General features: G+C 64.0%; 2 protein-coding genes across 2 annotated transcripts; both read right to left on the bottom strand.

Annotated features, from left to right (window-relative positions):
* Positions 1-55: 55 nt before the first annotated feature.
* Positions 56-9883, bottom strand: LMJF_24_1430 (putative kinesin; the record flags this gene model as incomplete). Its single annotated transcript, XM_001683608.1, has 1 exon — positions 56-9883. The coding sequence occupies one exon, from the start codon at positions 9881-9883 to the stop codon at positions 56-58; it is 9828 nt and encodes a 3275-aa protein (XP_001683660.1).
* Positions 9884-11863: 1980 nt separating this feature from the next.
* On the bottom strand, positions 11864-15976 carry LMJF_24_1420 (putative mismatch repair protein; the record flags this gene model as incomplete). Its single annotated transcript, XM_001683607.1, has 1 exon — positions 11864-15976. One exon carries the CDS (start codon positions 15974-15976, stop codon positions 11864-11866), a length of 4113 nt encoding a protein of 1370 aa, XP_001683659.1.
* Between the last annotated feature and the right edge of the window lie 541 nt (positions 15977-16517).

Raw genomic sequence — 16517 nt, 5'->3', positions numbered from 1 at the left:
AACGGCTGACCCCTCTCCTCTCGTCCCAGAGAAGTCTCCCCGCCGCCGCCCTCGCCTACAGGCCCGCAGAAGCACAGTTATCCAGGTAGGATGGAACTGTCGTGGCGAGCACCTCCGGCAGCCACACCCGCTTTGAACGCGCCGCGAGCTTCGCCTCTGTGAGCCAGTCGCCCTCCATCACGAACCCCTCGTCCGAGCTTGAAGAGGCGGTGGCAAGGGTCGGTAGGGCAACCATGGAGCAGGACGCGAGGAGAGACGAAGTCACAGTCGGTGACGCCGCACTGCCGCTGTTGCCAGCCGGGAGAGGCAGCCATGCGGCAGCCGCCTCTGCCTGACTAACAGAAGGACGGCCCGTGCCGTGAGCACCGCCGCTGCCCAGGCAGCCGACCGAGTCCCCCCGCAACAGCCGATTCAAGCGAGACCAGCGATATGACCACTGCCACACAGTCCACGGCACCCTTGTGGCACACGCCTCGCGCGCCTCGGCGACTGTTATCTGCGTGTCTGGGGCTGCGTCACCGCTCTCGGGCTCTAGCAGCGCTGCTTGCATGCCGCGGTCGTCACATCTTGGGTGCCGGCCAGGGGACGTCATCAGCGGCGGCGCCGCACCACCGCCAGTGCAACCCAAGACGGTCGACGCCGGAAGCCCAATTGTACGCTTCACCTCACCCTGCACTTCACGAAGGTAGGCGCCGCGTCCAAGCTCGGCGGTGAGCCATGACTGCGGCGCGGGTGGCGTCATGTCATCGCCAATGATGTCCTCGGCGTCGTACAGCTGCTGACGGAAGAGGCGACGGATTCGATGGCGGTACGTGTCGATCTGCCTCAAAAGGGAAGCGACGGCGACGGCGTCACGGAAACCTGCGGCCCTCGCCTCTGACCGGCTCCGTGGACGGCCACCTCGCTCGAGCACCAATGACCGCCGCACGTCGTGCGCACCGAAGCTCTCTGTCAGCGTTGATCCCAGGGATGAGGCGGCAGCGCCCTCACCGTCGTCCGCAACATTGGCGAGAGGGCGACCATCAACGAATACGTAGGACAGCTGAGCAAGAATGGAAAGCGCGGTCTGCACCTGCAGTCGCACGAGGCGATCCATCCCGACCTCGGCTGCCTCAGCGGCGGTGTCCGCGGCGGTTGTGGTAAGTGCGTTGACGCGGCACAAGTGACTGCTGTCGATGCGGCGTCGCTCCGCGCTTGCCTCGAGCCACCTCACCGCCCTCTCCTCGCCGTTGCCGTCGTTGTCGCTGCTGCAGCCCGTGCCGCCACTGCTCTTCCGGCCTGCGTCCAGACGGGGCGGTTCGATGTTGAGCGGCGTCGGTATCCAGTAAAACTGCACCTGCAGCGTCGCACCGCTCTGCTGGTCCATCAACGGAGCTGCTGGGGAGGCCGATCGTGATTTACCCCGGAAAGGCTTCAGCACACCGTTCAACGTGGTGGTGTGCTGCGGCAGACGTGTGTCGGGTGGCATGACGGCAGCGGAGTGGTGTCGATGCGCATGGCTACAGCTGCTCTGCAGTATGTGCCCCAGGACACCACCGCCCATCGCCCCCAGACCGTCGAGTGAGTCGCTGCTTATCATGGATGAGGAGGTCGAGGCTGGCGCAGCCCCGTGGCCAGACGACGCACATGGATGCCCATGGATGTGGTGCTCGCAGCCGACGCCTTCCACGCCGTCTCCCAAGTTCGCTGCACTGGCTGCGGATGCCTGAGTGGCACTGGCAGCGGGCAGGAATATGTTGTGCGGGACGTGAGCGTAGTTTACCACCTCTAGCTCGGGCGGCGCGCGCGCGCACGGCAATGGCGAGCGTGAGACGCTGCTGAGCCGTCGACCGCCACAGCTGCTACCGCCCTTCTCCGCGCCGCCTGCGGAGGTGGACCGAGGCGAGCTGGAGGGGCGCCGTCGCACGCTAACGGCCCGCTTGGGCGGGGACAGAGACGACGACGCCCGCACCTCCGGCGCCTTCAGTGAGGGGCGCAGGATGCCGCAGAGCGCCCCGACCACCGCCTCGACTCTCTCCACCCGCGACGCGGAGGAGGCAAAGAAGGGAGCAGGAAAGCGCAGCACCAGGGAGCAGCAGCCCGTGTTCGATAGGATGCATGAGGACGGTAGCATCAGCTCTCCGCCGCCGCTGAGCCGCTTCGCCAGCACGAGACCGCTCCAGACTGCCGTCCCGGCCCTCTTCGGAGCCGGAGACGCGGACGACGTTGACCCTCTCAGAGGTGAGGTCGACGGTTGAGAAGGACTGCGGCCGATGGCGTGCTGAGGCTTTCCACTCTGGAGGCCAAGCCCGGCCGTCGAGCCTGCCCTGGCAGTCGCCTTGTGGAGCGGGTGGGGCTTCTGCTGATGCTGCTGGCTGGACTTCGGTGGCTTCTTGGAGTCTGTAGTGAACACCGGCCGGCACGTCGAGGCCGTCTGAGGCACGCCGCGCACCTCTATCACGAGCTGCGGCCCATTCTCCAACCGCCGAGCGACGCACAACGCAGGGAGAGACGATGAAGGGGATGCGAGCATGCTGGGCCCAATGTGATCACTGGCGTCTTCGAAGGTGGAGCCGGCGATTTCGTGAGCATCGCTACCGCCCGGCAGGCACACAGTCGCCGCCACCGGCGTCGTCATGTTCGGTATGCCCTCCTCCAACACGTGCACGTGCAGGTGAAGGGTGGGCTCGAACAGTGGAATCGCAAAGAGGCGGTGCTCGCGCAGTGGGCCTTGTGGCCGAATGGCGGTACTGCCGCTGCTGCCACCGCCGCCGCCTCGACCTGCGACGCCTTGCACCGTCGGCAGAGAGTCCACCATCTGCTCCAGATGCGTCTTGCCGGGTGCCAACGTGAATTTGTCCTCCGGCTTTCCCAGCATCGCGGCCTGTAGCCTAGGCGTCATCGGGAGCGCATGGTGGGTGTAGACGAATTCGAGAACATAGCAGTTCGGGCGGCGCGGCATGCGCACGAGTCGCAGACGACCGTGACGAGTGGTGCAAAATGGAACCTTGGGCCCATCAGGACGCTCGCAAGGCTGCACCGATGACGACCCGCCCCGAGCACCTGCACTAGCGTGCCCATGTCTCGATAATAGCGAGCTGGCGTCGCCGCCTTTTTCTGTTGCGCCAAGAGCCGCTGCCGCTGCCGCCGTGACGCGGTAGCGGGCGGGCGCGGCGGACGAATTCGACATCGGCTCCTCATGCTCGGCCACCTCTGCTAGGGGTGCATCGGCGCTGCTAGGCAAGATGTAGTGCTGAAGAGTTTGGCTGGCCGATTCACCCAAGCAGCACACTTCACATGGAATGCCCTCTCGTAACATCAGCTGCAGACACGCCTCCTGCATCGACTGCTCCTCCTCGTACGATCCAGCAAGCGAAAGTGGCATGAGCGCCTCCATCACAGCTGCGACAGAGCTGCTTTTGCACGACACCGGTGGAGATGCGGCAGAGGCCATGTGGTTTGGGGGCTGCTTTTGCTGCTCCTCTGTCACCAGCACCGTCAGTGGGTTTGGCATAGGCCCCTCAAGCCCTCTGCGTGGAGGCGGCGACGGTAGGGCAGCAGCGGCAGCTAGCGCACTGCGCAGGCGAAAGCCCTCGCTGCTTGACGCGATAGCACTGAACAACTCTGTTGCGGAGCTTAAAGACCTGTCACTTGTGCTTGTGGCAGCGAGATCCACTGCCCGGTCGCGACGCGAGCGCTGAGGCAATGAAGGACTGAACGGTACCGCCGCGCCTCCCTCGCCCTTGTTAGCGCTCCCTTGCGGCGTAGCGGCGCCACTGCTCCGGTCGCCCGGCTCGGCTCCGCCGTGCACGTAGCTGTCCAGGCGACCCCTCACTGATGAATGTGGGGTCAATGACGGTGACAGATGTTGTACGCGAGGCGGCGACACCTCTAGTGCTGAATGCGTCGGCGGCGTGGCGACTTGGTGCTCAGCGGTGGTGGCGCCCATGCCGCGTTCGTCCCACTCGACGGAGCCGAGGCGGTTTCTAGGGCATGCTGCCGATCGCGGTGACACGAGTAATGCGGTCGTGTTTGCCTCGCCGTCCACATCAGCATCTCCCGCCATCAACATCATCACTGACAGCGCACGCCGATCTAGAAGAATGCGTTCCATCTCAAAGACCTCCACCTCCACGGCTGTTATGATTTCTTTACGCATGGCGCGAGCCCACAGACCCTCCCACAGCCCGGTGCCGATCTCGAAGCACGCCTTCTCAAGCCGCAAAGCAGCGAGCTCCTTCGCGAGGGAGAGCTGCTGATGTGCAATGTCGCGCAGCTCCGGGTCGTCCTTCGTGTTCATCGCCAGCGCGGCCGTGGCCGAGGAGTCAGCGGGCAGCGTAGGCTCCGTGGGTAACGGCGTTCCCGACTCGGCAGGTGGGCCCCCAGGTGGGTGTGCGGCGACGGCGGCCGAGAGGGTTCGCATCGCCTGCGCGGTGCGGTGCTGCACCTTGTGTAGCTGCTCATCCACCGCCGCCTCCAGGTCGTCCTGCGTGGCAAGGCGCTGCCGGAGCGCGGTGGTGAGAGATATAAGGGCTGCCTGCTCTTTGGCGTACTCCCCGAGCTCCTCGGTGCTCTCGCGGATGCGGCGGCTCAGCTCTAGTGCGTGCGGATCTCGCGGGAGCGGGGTGCTGTTCTCCTTCGCCAACTTTGCGTTCGCCGCCGTGAGCTTCTGCACCGTCGTCTGCAACTCATCGATTTGCTGCTGCACCTGTCGACGGTGGGCAAGCACCTTCTGTTCCGCGCACCGCCGGATCGCCCGCACAGCGTTTCGCGTGGTTGTGCGCTGACGTGAGTGAATGGGCCCCATGAATCGGTGCATCACCGTGCGCAGGGCGAAGCGACGCTTATCCGCCTCCGTGGCGGCCTCCGTCAGCGGTTGCGGGCCTTCCTCTTGGCTCACGTCACCCGAGGAGAAGGAGACGCTATCGTCCTCCTCGGACACCGCTGAGAGCTCGCTGACAACATCGCTGGCCAACGAGTCCCTTGCAGCTGTGCGGCGCGAGAGGGCACCGACGGCGCGCGAGAAGTACGCCAACCGTACGTCAGCGCAAAGCCGGTCCAGCTGCAGCTGTGCTTGCCGCACCTGCGCCTCCCACTGCCCCTGCATCGGGTCAATGAGGTCAGCAAACACGTCCAGCAGCTCGCGGTGCTTCGACGACGTCGGGGTAAGGGCATGGGTGGGGATGTGGATGTGGCGGATCTGGTCCGCGAATTTCAACGTGTTGAGCGCCTCCGTACTGGAACACGGTGCAACATGGACAAGAGTGAGAACGCGGCCGCCCTCGAGACAGGGCCGCAGCAGTCGCGTCAGCTTAGAGTCGCGGTAAGGCACATGAGCGTTGTGGTGGTGCAGCGAGAGCACCACCGACGAGAGGGCGGAGAGCGATTTGTTGATGTACTGCGCCTCACGCAACGCGGCCCCCTCGACCTTGGTCTGCTTCACCCGCTCGCAGCCGGCCAGATCCACCATGGCAACATACGAGTGCACGCGCTGCACACACTCCGACGGAGGCGGCGGCGCTGCGGCACCCCTGTCACCCGCTGCAGCTATCCCGCCACCAGCGCCGCCGCGGGGCACGTTGGTTGACTCGATCAGGTCAAAGTCGAGCTGCAGGAGGAAAATGGCGTGAGAGCGGGAGCTCGTGTCATTCTTTGCGTGGCGCGCCGTAACGCGGTTGCCGTGGGCAAGGCGATACGCGCGACGCAGGTCGGCCAGGGACGTGATCGCCATTCCGCCGCCGGTGCGGGCAGTCTGCGTGGGGTTGCGGCTGGATCCACCACGACTGCCTCGGGTGCGGTAGTCGCGGGCCTCGTTGATGCGCTGGCACAGCATTGCCAAGCCGCCTGTGTCGCTGACGGCTCGAATCGGTCGCTTTCCGGGGTCCAGCAAGTCGCACAGTTCGTCCATGTACAACTCGATGCCGTAGAAGGTGAGATCTCGGAGAGTCAGCAAGAGACCGCCGGCGCGCTTCACTGTTGTCTTCTGCCGCAAAGTCGACTGCAAGCTGTTTGCGCTGCGACTCGCCACGTCCCTGCCGGGGTCTCGCCGAATCGTGATGGCCTCCCCGCGCCGCTCCAGCAGTGTGTGGACTAGCCGTGGAAGGATGCCCATCTCTGCCATGCTCCCGGTCGTCGCAGCGGATTCGAGCGCCATCGCTGAGTTCGCCAAGAGAAGCCCTCCACCGCCGCCACTGTGGGGATAGCGTTGGTGGTTGCGTCGCACTGCAGTAGCAGCTGAGCCGCCATTCCCTTCACATGTGTGCTCGGCGTAGTCGTACTGGCAACTGGAGCCGAGCCTTGGCCAGTCGGTGCCGTTGCCCTCGCCATCGTCCTCGACCGCATGTGCGTCCCGCTCCACGCCTCTCCCATACGCCCCCGCTGCGGCCTCGTCGATGATCCGTCGCTGCGTCTCGCCGGCGTTCGCGCGGCCGTGCAATGTGTGACCGCGCGAGTCAGGCTTCGGGGGTGAGTGGGTGCTGGAGGTGCTGAGGCCCCCGCTGCGGTGCCCCGCCCCGCCGCCTGCTCGGAGGGGTGTGGCGCCGGATGATGCCAGGGCGGCGGAAGGCGGCTGGGCTTGGCTCCCCATCATGCTGTACGTCTTGCCGCTGCCTGTGGGGCCATAGCAGATGATGGCGACGTTTTGGGCAAGCAGCGCCTCGTCGGCAAAGCGCAGCACGCTCTCCTCGAAGACGTCCGCCTGTGTCGCCTCCTCGTCGTGCACGAACTCGAAGCTGTAATGCTGCTCCGCACCCGTGGCAGCGCCAGACGCGGATACGCTGTTGCTGCCGATAGACGTCTGCTGCCGCTGCAGCTGCCACTCGTGCTGTCGGGCCTCATCCGACTCCGCGTCAGCATCCTCTTCCGTCAGTTTCGTGACATTCGTGGCGCGACCGCTGGCCTTGGGCATGGTCGCTATCGACAAGGCCGACACACTCACGGATGCACCGAGGATTGAGCGCGACGCGCGCCGGCGCATGCTGGTAGGAGACGGAGCGGAGGTGGTGGCGGTTGTGCGAGGGCTCACACCAGCAGTGGTGGTGGCCGCGGAGTTCCTGCGCGTGGTGGCAAGAGACACCGCTGAAAGTGAAATGCCGCCGTAGCGCGGCTTCCGCTCGATTCCCGGATCCTTGGCGCGGCGCTGCGATGCTGAGATACCTCTCCTGCTGCGCGCAGCACTGCCGCTGCTGTCGCGGCCACTGGTTCTGCTGGTGCACACGCCAGCAGAACTACTCCCCGCCCTCCGCTCCCGGGGAGTTGTAAACACCGACGGCGTCTCGTCCTCTGTGAACGACCTGAACGTTGTCAGCCACGGACGCGTGCGCGACGCGCTAGCGAAGGTCCCTAAGGTCATACAAGCTTCAGTGCCGCCGCCTGCCAAACCCGTACCGAGCTGCTGTGGTGATACGGACGTGGACGGCGACCCGCAAGACAAACGGCTGCTGGGAGAGTGCTCTCCACTCCCCTGGCTCGTCCAGCTAATCGTGCGGTTGTGATGCATCGCCAGTATCGGGGGCGGGAACGAGAGCGGCTGCAGACTCTCCAACGAAGGGCTAGTGTTCGAGAAAACGCCGTCAATGATGCCCCCGTCGGGGTCACCGGGCACAGCAGCACCGGCAGCTGCAGCGGAGGTCTTCGAGGCCATGGGGCTCTCAGCAGACAGAGGTGACCTCAGCAGCGCCAAGTCCCCGCCGCAGAGGCACGCGGAGCAAGCCGTCGTCGTCGCCGCGGTACGCGGCGCGTCCGTTAATAACGCGGGCGCGTTGCATCCGCCCCTACCACCCGCTGCTGCCGCTCCTCCGTTGCGAGCAGCAGCGGCACCTCTGGCGCCAGAAGAGGAGTCCAGCGTGCGCGAGTCGAGGTTTGGCAGCTGCAGCGCAGGCATAACTTGCCCATTGATGCCACTCCGTCGGGTCGCCGTGAACTCGTTCAGGGATGAGGATGGCGCGGATAAAGAGACGTTGGCTGCCGAGATGCCCGGGCGAGTGCGCACCACCATGACGTTCTCGTGATCGAGGAAGTAGACGCGCCGGTTATTGCCATTCTCCCCGATGGACGGCAGCACCGGTCGTATGCGCACATGCACGACCGGGACCATCGGTCGCACGGCGGACAGTGTCTGGCTCAGGATAGTGGCCGCGTCTTGGCTGTGTGCCCCAGTCGCGTGACATGGTGCAGGGGAGACAACAGGTGCAGCAGCAGCGGCGACTGCAGAAGTTGCAGGCATTCCAGTCGTCGATGTCGCACTCCGCAGCAGCCCGCCCCGCAGCGCGTCGGGATGCCGACTCGGGGAAGCTGCCGTACGTGTGGATGTAGAACGGGCCGTCTTGCTAGCGCTGGAGGACATCTTTGGGGTGTGCAGCTGGGCGCCCGCCGCCACCGCGGTTGGTTTGTGTGGCGTTTGAGGGGGAGAGCTGCGGGCCGGTGATGGTGCAGCATTGGCGGCACTTCGTGTCACGTCGCGCGACTTCTTCACTTGCGAGGTAGACCCCTGTGTGAGTGAGCGCCGCTCTGACTTGGCGTCAGCGGCCGCGGCGGCACTTGCAAGCGTCGGCTTCACATCTGACCTCTTCTTGAAGGATTTCACGGCAGCAGGCTCCGGCGCTGTCGCCGTCGTGGTCGACATTGCTGTTGTCCTCGGTGTCGACTTCACCGGCGCAGCGGAGCGTAGCGCTGTCGATGAGCCGCCCGCGGGCGGGTAGGTGAGACTTGCCGTTGCAGAGACTGGGGTGTTCTCCTCGCCCGTGACGGTCGTGTCCTCCCCGTCCACGTTTTCCAACCACGTGGGGCGTGGCGACGTCACCGACGGCGCGAGCGTCGCGCCGGAGGCCCCTAGAACGATAGACCGGTTCGTGTGGTCAGATGACCACACGCTGCTTTTCCTGCTTGCTGCGCAAAAGGTTAGAGGCAGCGTCGCCTCACTGACTTGAAACTGGAAGAACGGCGAGCGCGCACGGGTGGAAGCAGATGCGTGTTGTGCCCGAAGCATCGCATCCACCGCCTCCGCCGTGCACGGCTTGTTCGCCAAAGTGACCTCGCGCGTCGACATCAGGCGTATCTGGGACACTTTCGTCGGTATCAACGTCGGCGGAGCACCGCTTCCGTGCCTAGACGCTGCCTTGGAACTTGGTTTTGGGGCGGCCAACTTCTTTGCTCTGTCCCACGCAGCCGCTGACGCTAAAGCTGTTGACTCCGACTTTTCTGCGGACGAGGTCGGTCGAGCAGCAGCATCTGCCGCTTCGGAAGCCGCTTGCCTACAGCCGAAATTATCGGTCGGATGGGTTGCACTTGACGGGGTTGGCGACGGCGCAGGCTTCGATATTAAGTTCAGCATCGGCGAAGTGCCTACAGCGGTGAGACGCCGCACTTGACGAGGGTCGTACGCATCTTCGTAGCGCGGCGAGCCGGAGGGGCTCGCGGTGGTGACGGCAGCGACCGTGGCGGTGCGCGGTGGCGTGCCCCTCGACAGCACTGGGATGTGTTGCGTGCGTCTTCTTGACAGAGTCTCCCGAGACGGGGTGCCAGAGACGGAGGGGATTGGTCGAGGGCTCTGCGCAGCATCATGAGGCCACTGCTGCTGTGGGGTGAACGGCGGTGATGCCGCTGTCGTCTTCAGCGCGGGCGCATTCAATACACGTGGTGTGAGAAAGCTCGAGAATTCTGGCCGCGTTGGCGACGGCGAGCCGTTGCTGCTGTCTGCCGAGCCACCACAACGGCGCGATGGCATCGGAGGGGATGCACCGGCGGCAGTATTAGTGTTGACCTTCACGGCTGTCGGCGCCGATGTGGCCCCGTCGAGGCTGATGCTTCTGTTGCTGCTAGTGGCGACCCTGCGACGACTCACAGATTCGCTCACCTGCTGCGAGTTCGCTGGCGCGGGTTGCAACACGGTGGTGGACCGTTTCATCTACACAGACTTGTAAAACGGAGAGCACGACCTTGTCTCCTATACGACCCGGCCTCGCTCTCTCCGAATACCGCAAGCCGCTGCTGTCGTCACCTCTGCAGAGATGTACGGACAAGCCTCCCAGAGACACACACATACAAAAAAAAAAACAGCCAAGCCAAACTGTGTATGTGTGTGTGTGTGTGTGAGAGAAAGAGAGAGAGAGAAGCGAGCAAACAGACGCGAAGGAAGCAGCGATGCCGGAGCACAGAGGGCGCTGTGGTGGGGGGAAGTCGAGGCGAGGCGAGGAGGAGAAGGGAGTCCAAGGGAAGGAGTGGCTACAATGGCACATGCGCAAAAGAGAGAGCCAAGATACAGCTGCTTAGCACCAACAAAATGAAACGAGAAAGATCCAAATAAAAGGATGCGGCGCTCTTTCCCTCTCCCTCACGCGTGTTTACATGGGTGTGCGGGATATGCGGAGTGTGGAGCTGGATTACGCAGACACCCACCCGCTAGCGAACGTGTGCAATCTCTCTCTCTCTCTCTCTCCCTCTCTCTCTCGCCCTCGTCTGTACAACAACCCGCCGAGCGGGAGATGGCAGAACGCACTAACCAATACGAAGGAAGAAGGGATGGGACCACTCGGGAGAGAGTGAGAGAGAGCAAGCGACTATGGGGGTAGGGTGCCTCTCGCCAGCACCGGGTGGACGGTGGGGGGGGGGGCGGCGCACCGGACTCTGACCGAGCAAGCGGAAAGTTGACGAACGAAGAAAAGGAGCAGATGGATGTCTGCGTGCTGTGTTGACGCGCACCACGGCATGGAGGGTTTGCGCGTGCGTGTGCGCGTGTGTGTAGGTGGGTGTGACACCCTCCCCCCTTCTCGGTCTACCGCCCGTGTGTGGAGGTTGGGGGTGGGGTGAGGGTGGAGAAGAAAGGAGGTGGCAACGCGCTCACACACGCCACCGGACTGAGGGTGAGGGCGGGGAGGTCAGCGAACGCGGAAGAGCGGCAACCTGCACTGCCAAGAACAATGAAAGCGAGGAAAGCAAACACACTTGCACTGAAACTGTGGGGGCAGGTGGCAGGGTCACGCGCAAAGACACGCGCGGGGCGCATGAGGGAGGGAGGGGGGAAGAACAGGGAGAGAGTCAGCGAGGGCAGGGCAGCAGTAGAAGAGAGAGAGGCGGCGATAGTGGTGAAAGATGGCGGAGTGGAGCGAAGAGCCAACAGGAAGTCGATGATCGTTGCATGACATGCACGCACGCCCACGCCTGTCTTTTCCGTGGTTGGCGGCAGCGGATGAGGCCGAGAGGCGCAGGAAGGGGAGAGACACCCCGCCACTCATCCTCGTCATCACACCACGCCCAAGCACTCACACGCGTCAGCACATATCAAGCATGTGTTGCAAGACAGGCACGCACACAGGAAGCACGCTTCATTTTTTGTGCCTGGCCGTGTTGTTCTACTGCATGTCAATGAATACCGCGTAAAGGGGAAGGGGGGCAGCGAGTCGGAGCATATACCGGCGCAGCGCTGATGTCACGAAGGATGGATATCTGTAGGTGCCTCATGCATGCACGTATGCGTGAGTGTGCACATGCGTACATGCATGGGGTGTGTACGTGGGTCTAACCCTTCAAAGCCGAGTTCTGGCAAGAGGCTAAGGAGGCGTGCACGCGCACACAACGACATAGAACAACACGTAAGTGTGTGAGTGCGTGTATGTGAGATGGAGGGAGGTGAGGGCGTGCGCCTTTGTTGGAGGTCGAGGGAAAAGGGGTGAGGGCACGACCCACTAGCACATACACACACACATATATGTATCTGTATACTGCAGAGAGGCAACACAGCGCACGAAAGCAACCTGTCGGTGCGACAGGAAGCCACAAGAAAGAGAGAGCGATGGCCACCGCCACCAAGTCCCCGCGTTCATTGTCATCGCTCCCCTGTGTGCCGCCCCACAGCACTCCACCGACACTTTCGCCGGCCTCCCAAAGCTCAGCAGCGCTCAAACACCTTGTAGAGAGACTCCACTGAGACCAGCGACTGGATCGTGCCATCCCGCAAGCACTGGTCCGGTAGACGGCAGAGCTGGGGGTTCTTCAAGCACGCGAAGAGCCCGTGCCGGACAAGCTCTTCCCGCCAAAGCTCCGCAGACGCCGTGTCGGTCGCCCCTGCGGCCACGTCAGCCGTAGCGGTATCAGGGCCTTCGGCAGAGGTCGGCGGTGTGCTGGGAGGAGGTGGTGGAAGCCCGTACAGTGTCTCTGCAATGTGCCGCGCCACCGCCGTGAAACACGCTACCTCCTGCGCAACTCCGTCCGCCTCTGCCTCCATGGCGGTGGGCTGCGGCGTCGTGGTGGGCGTCGCCTCTGTTTGCGTTGGCGCCAGGGAGGTTGCCGGTGATGTGGACGTAGCAACGCACGCGACAACCTCCTCTGCGCCTCGGCCTTCGTTGCTCTGCCACGCGGCACTTGTTGGGCCCGTCTGATCAGCTGCACCGCTCATTGTAGAGGAAGACGGAGCTGCAGTGCCGGGGTACGGCACCGCCTCCGCCAAAAGCCACACCATCACAGGCACAGCCCGCATCCTCGGTGGCCAGTGCCGGTTGAGTCCGTAGGGCAGCCCAACGAGCAACCCGTCGGCGGTGATGTCAATGTAGAAGTACTCCTTCAGCAACCCCCGCCAGCGACACAGACGGCGCACCAGCCGCCGCACGTAGCGCATCGTGGCATCCTCGGGCTGTGGTAGCACCGACTCCGAGCCAGCAAAGACGCCCCCAGCGCCGCTTTCGGTGTGCAGGTCATTGGGACTCAGGGTTTTGCTCTCCATGTCAGCATTAAACAGTACCTCTCGCCACGCGCGCGCAGTCGCACCGCCCGTCTGCCGAACCGCATCCGTTGTCAGAGAACTCGTGGCTAGCTGAGCCGCGCCACCGCCAGCCACGACCGCCTGCTGCTGCTGCCGCTTCTTCGCACACTCCTCCACAACCGCCAACAGCGTTGCTGAGGGTGGCTGCAGGTGCGGCCCGTCGTAAGCCAACGCGAGCAGAAGTAGATCCGCCAGCCGAACCGGTGTGGCGAATGCAAGGACCGGTGGTGCCGGCAGCGCAGGCTGACACCAGCGAAGAAAGATACGCTGGAAGACGACGTGTCGCGTCAGCGCCATGGTGTCGCACCATAACAGCGTGGTCCCCGCCTGCGCCAGAAAGGCACGCGAGTCCACAGTGCCCACAAAGGAGAGCTGATCGACGAGGTTGTCCGCCGTTGGGCTGGCTTCAGCGAGAAGGCGGTCCACAATCATGGACACACTCGATAGCAGCGCTGGCGCAGGCACCTCGGCGACGTCCACCAGCGACGCCATCACACCAGCTGGGGCACCGTTGGTGGAGGCGTCTGCCTGGCTCTTCTCTTCGTCCATGTTGCTGTCTTCGCAGGAGACGACGGTGTACGAAAAGTGCGAAGCGTCTGCGGCGGCAGCTTCACTTCGTAGCATGTCCGAAGCTCGGACCACTGCGCCCAGGTGCACCACGGCCAGCTGCGCTTTCTCCACCTCTGCTGCTGACGACGGCCGCACGTGATCACGCGGACAGAGAATCGCCGCGGAGCTCGCGTCGTGCTCCACTGCAGCCTCGTCCATCGCTGCAGCAGCGGCAGCTCCACCAGTGACCCGTTGCAGCAACTGCGCTCGTTCATGCACCTCGCGCCGATGACGCTTGAATTCGCGCATGCCGTCATCCTCGTCTTCGTCGTTGTCGCAGCCGTCTGCACTTTCCTCATCAAGCAGCGCGGCGCGTGCCTTCGCAGAGTCCGCCCCGCCGGCGCCCCTTCTGGCTGTGCGCTCCATCGTGACCTGCAGCACATGTGGAACAGCAAGGCCAGCGTTGCCCTCGCCGCCGTTGTCTACTGCCTCACGGGAGGTCTGGACTGCGTGTGTTGCCATGTCGTTGCTCTCGCCGCTGCAGATCTCTTTCCGCAAAGGAGACGCGAAAGGGAAGCCATGGCTGTCATCGTCGGCAGCGGCAGTGGTGGTGCTAGTGGCAGGCGCGCGTTGCCCGTGCAGGGAGGCCATAACCGCCTCCCACGACGGTGCTTCGTAAGCGGCAGTTGTCTGAGACTGGCCGTTGGTAGCGTCACCTTTCTTTGCGCGCTGGATCGCTGACTCCTGCCGCCTATCCCCATCCTTCAGCGGCTCCTCCGCCTCTGCGCGGAGCTGGTCGGGCACCGAGTCCCGTGACAGTATCTCTTGCGCGGTGCGCGACGATGACAAGGAGGACGGAGAGGAGGTAGGTGCCAACGCGGTGGCCGCCGCCGGCGCGGCAGCTGCGGCGAGTCGCTGGGAGAAGTACTTGTCTAGTGCCCCCTTCTGTGGCTCGACGCGGACCATCGTGCACGGCGCCACCACGACGTTCGGTCCTACGCCGCCAACCCCTGCTCCCGCCGGCGCCACGGCTGCCGTGGATGTGAGGGATGACGATGTGAGAGGCGAGGCGAGCGGGGCACCACGCTGATGCTGCTCCCGCAGCTTCTCCAGTATGTGCTGGATACTGCTCCCACTCAGCTCCGCTGTCGCGCTGTTGTCTGCAGCACCGACACCGTCGGCGCTCGGCAACTGCTGCCTCAGTACCAGGGCAGCGGTGTGGCGCATCTTCAGCATGTCCATCTGCCGAGCCGCTGCTGCTTCGAGCACAGCCCCGCGGCACACCTCCGCCACCCGCGACACGATCAGCTCCTCATCCAAGAGACACACCTCCTTCTTGGTCGGGTGCACGTTTACGTCCACCCGGTCCGTAGGGACGGAGAGAAGAAGCACGGTGAAGGGGCGGTGGCCACCGGTGAGGACACCGCTGTAGACGGCGTCAATCGCCTTGCGTATCGCGGCGCTCTCGACAAGACGCTGGTTAATAAAGACGCACAAGTACGGCTTCCGCTGAGCCAGCGTGGGGTCACTTGTGTAGCCAACGAGAGTGAAGAGGCCCTCGCCGGCTGAGCCGCAAGTCGCACGCACGCGCCGCGCCCGCTGCTCCATCTGCGCAAACACACGCGCCTCCCGGGCAGCACTTTGTCTGGACGCCGTAGACAACGTCGACGGCAACGCTTGGGTGGACGAGGATGCAGATGATGACGTCGGCAGCTGCCCCGGCTCGTCACCTGCGCTGAGCGCGCCGTCCTCCGCCTCCACCTCCGACGCGAGGGGTTCGGAGTCTGTATCGGGTTCTGCACCGCATGACAGCGCCGTCGCCGTCTCCACGTTGTAGGCGTACACGAGGCGCAGGTGTGAGGCGAGCTGGGTACCGTGCGAGAGTCGTATGTTCTGCCGTGTGTTGGACCGAGGTGGGAAGCAGAGGCCGCCAGCAGCGGAACCACCCGGGTTGGCGGGGGCACCGGCTGAGTTGCTGCCGTTACCGCCGCCTCCCAGCCGGCTCAGAGAACCCGTCGAAGACCCGCCGCCGCCAGAGGCACAGCCGTAGGCCCTGTCGCGGCAACAGGTGAATCCGATCGCGGGGAAGGCGAGAGCGTAGCGCGACACAACATCCACGATGCGCCCCCACTCCTCTGAGGCACGAAGCGAGCGTCGCCGCACGAGGGCATTGTAGAACAGTTTCTCCACGCGGACTGTGGTGCCGGGGTTGCCGGCGCACGGCTGGGGGTCCTCGAGGAGGGTCCCATTTAGATACTGGCAGCGCCACGCGACCGCTGCTCCAGCAGTGGAAAATGAGCACGAGCCTGCACCGGACGCGCCATTGCCGCTCTCGTCGCACGTTTGGCGGCGACGTGTGGTCACTGTCATTCGTGACACGTACGATATAGACGCAAGAGCCTCGCCGCGAAAGCCGAAGGAGGTGACCCGGTGCAGGTCCTCGAAAGTCTGCAACTTACTCGTCGCATAGCGCTCGCACAGCAGCGGCAGGTCTTCCTTGTGAATGCCGCTCCCGTCGTCGCACACCTGCAGCACCTCGAGCCCACCCTCCGCCGCCACGACCTGCACACGGCTGCACCCCGCATCGATCGCGTTCTCCAGCAGCTCCTTTAGGGCCGCGCTGGGTCGCTGCACCACCTCACCGGCTGCAATGCGGTTGATCACGTCGTCGGTGAGTTTGTGAATACTACCCATTTATTTTCTGTTGCTGTGTTTGTGTGTCTGAGCCCCTTCGCGCTCGCGTATGGGTTTCACCGGTGTTGGTGTGTGTCTGTCTACCTATACGCATGTGTCTGTGGGCTAGCGGGTGGGCGAGTTGATCGATCTGCTCGCCCTCGCTGCTTACCGCGTTTGGGGGCGCGACGGGAAGTGAATGCGGTTCGTCTACGCAGCACGTTTTGTGTTGTTGTTGTTGTTTTTGGGGGGGTGCTTGGTCTGCGGTACTCGTGCTACGACATGCGCCACCGGTCTGTGTCTGTCTGTGTGCGGGCCAGTGGGTGTGTGCACGTCACCCTGTGCATGCCTGCGTGTGTGTATATATATATATATATGTGTGTGTGTGCCTGCAAGACACAGAGGGGTAAACACGTTGGGGAGGGGGGAGGGGGCGACATCCACGTTCGTCGTGTTTACGCATACGACCGTGCACACACCGAAAGAGAGAGAGGGGGGGGAGTCATACACATACATGCATATGTGCATACACGTATGTGCAACCTCGCATGCGCCGTCGCGG

Source organism: Leishmania major, chromosome 24, assembly GCF_000002725.2.
Source record: "Leishmania major strain Friedlin complete genome, chromosome 24".
Lineage (NCBI taxonomy): Eukaryota > Euglenozoa > Kinetoplastea > Trypanosomatida > Trypanosomatidae > Leishmania > Leishmania major.
Note: the sequence above shows the minus strand (reverse complement) of the source record. Positions and strands in the feature narration are given on the sequence as shown.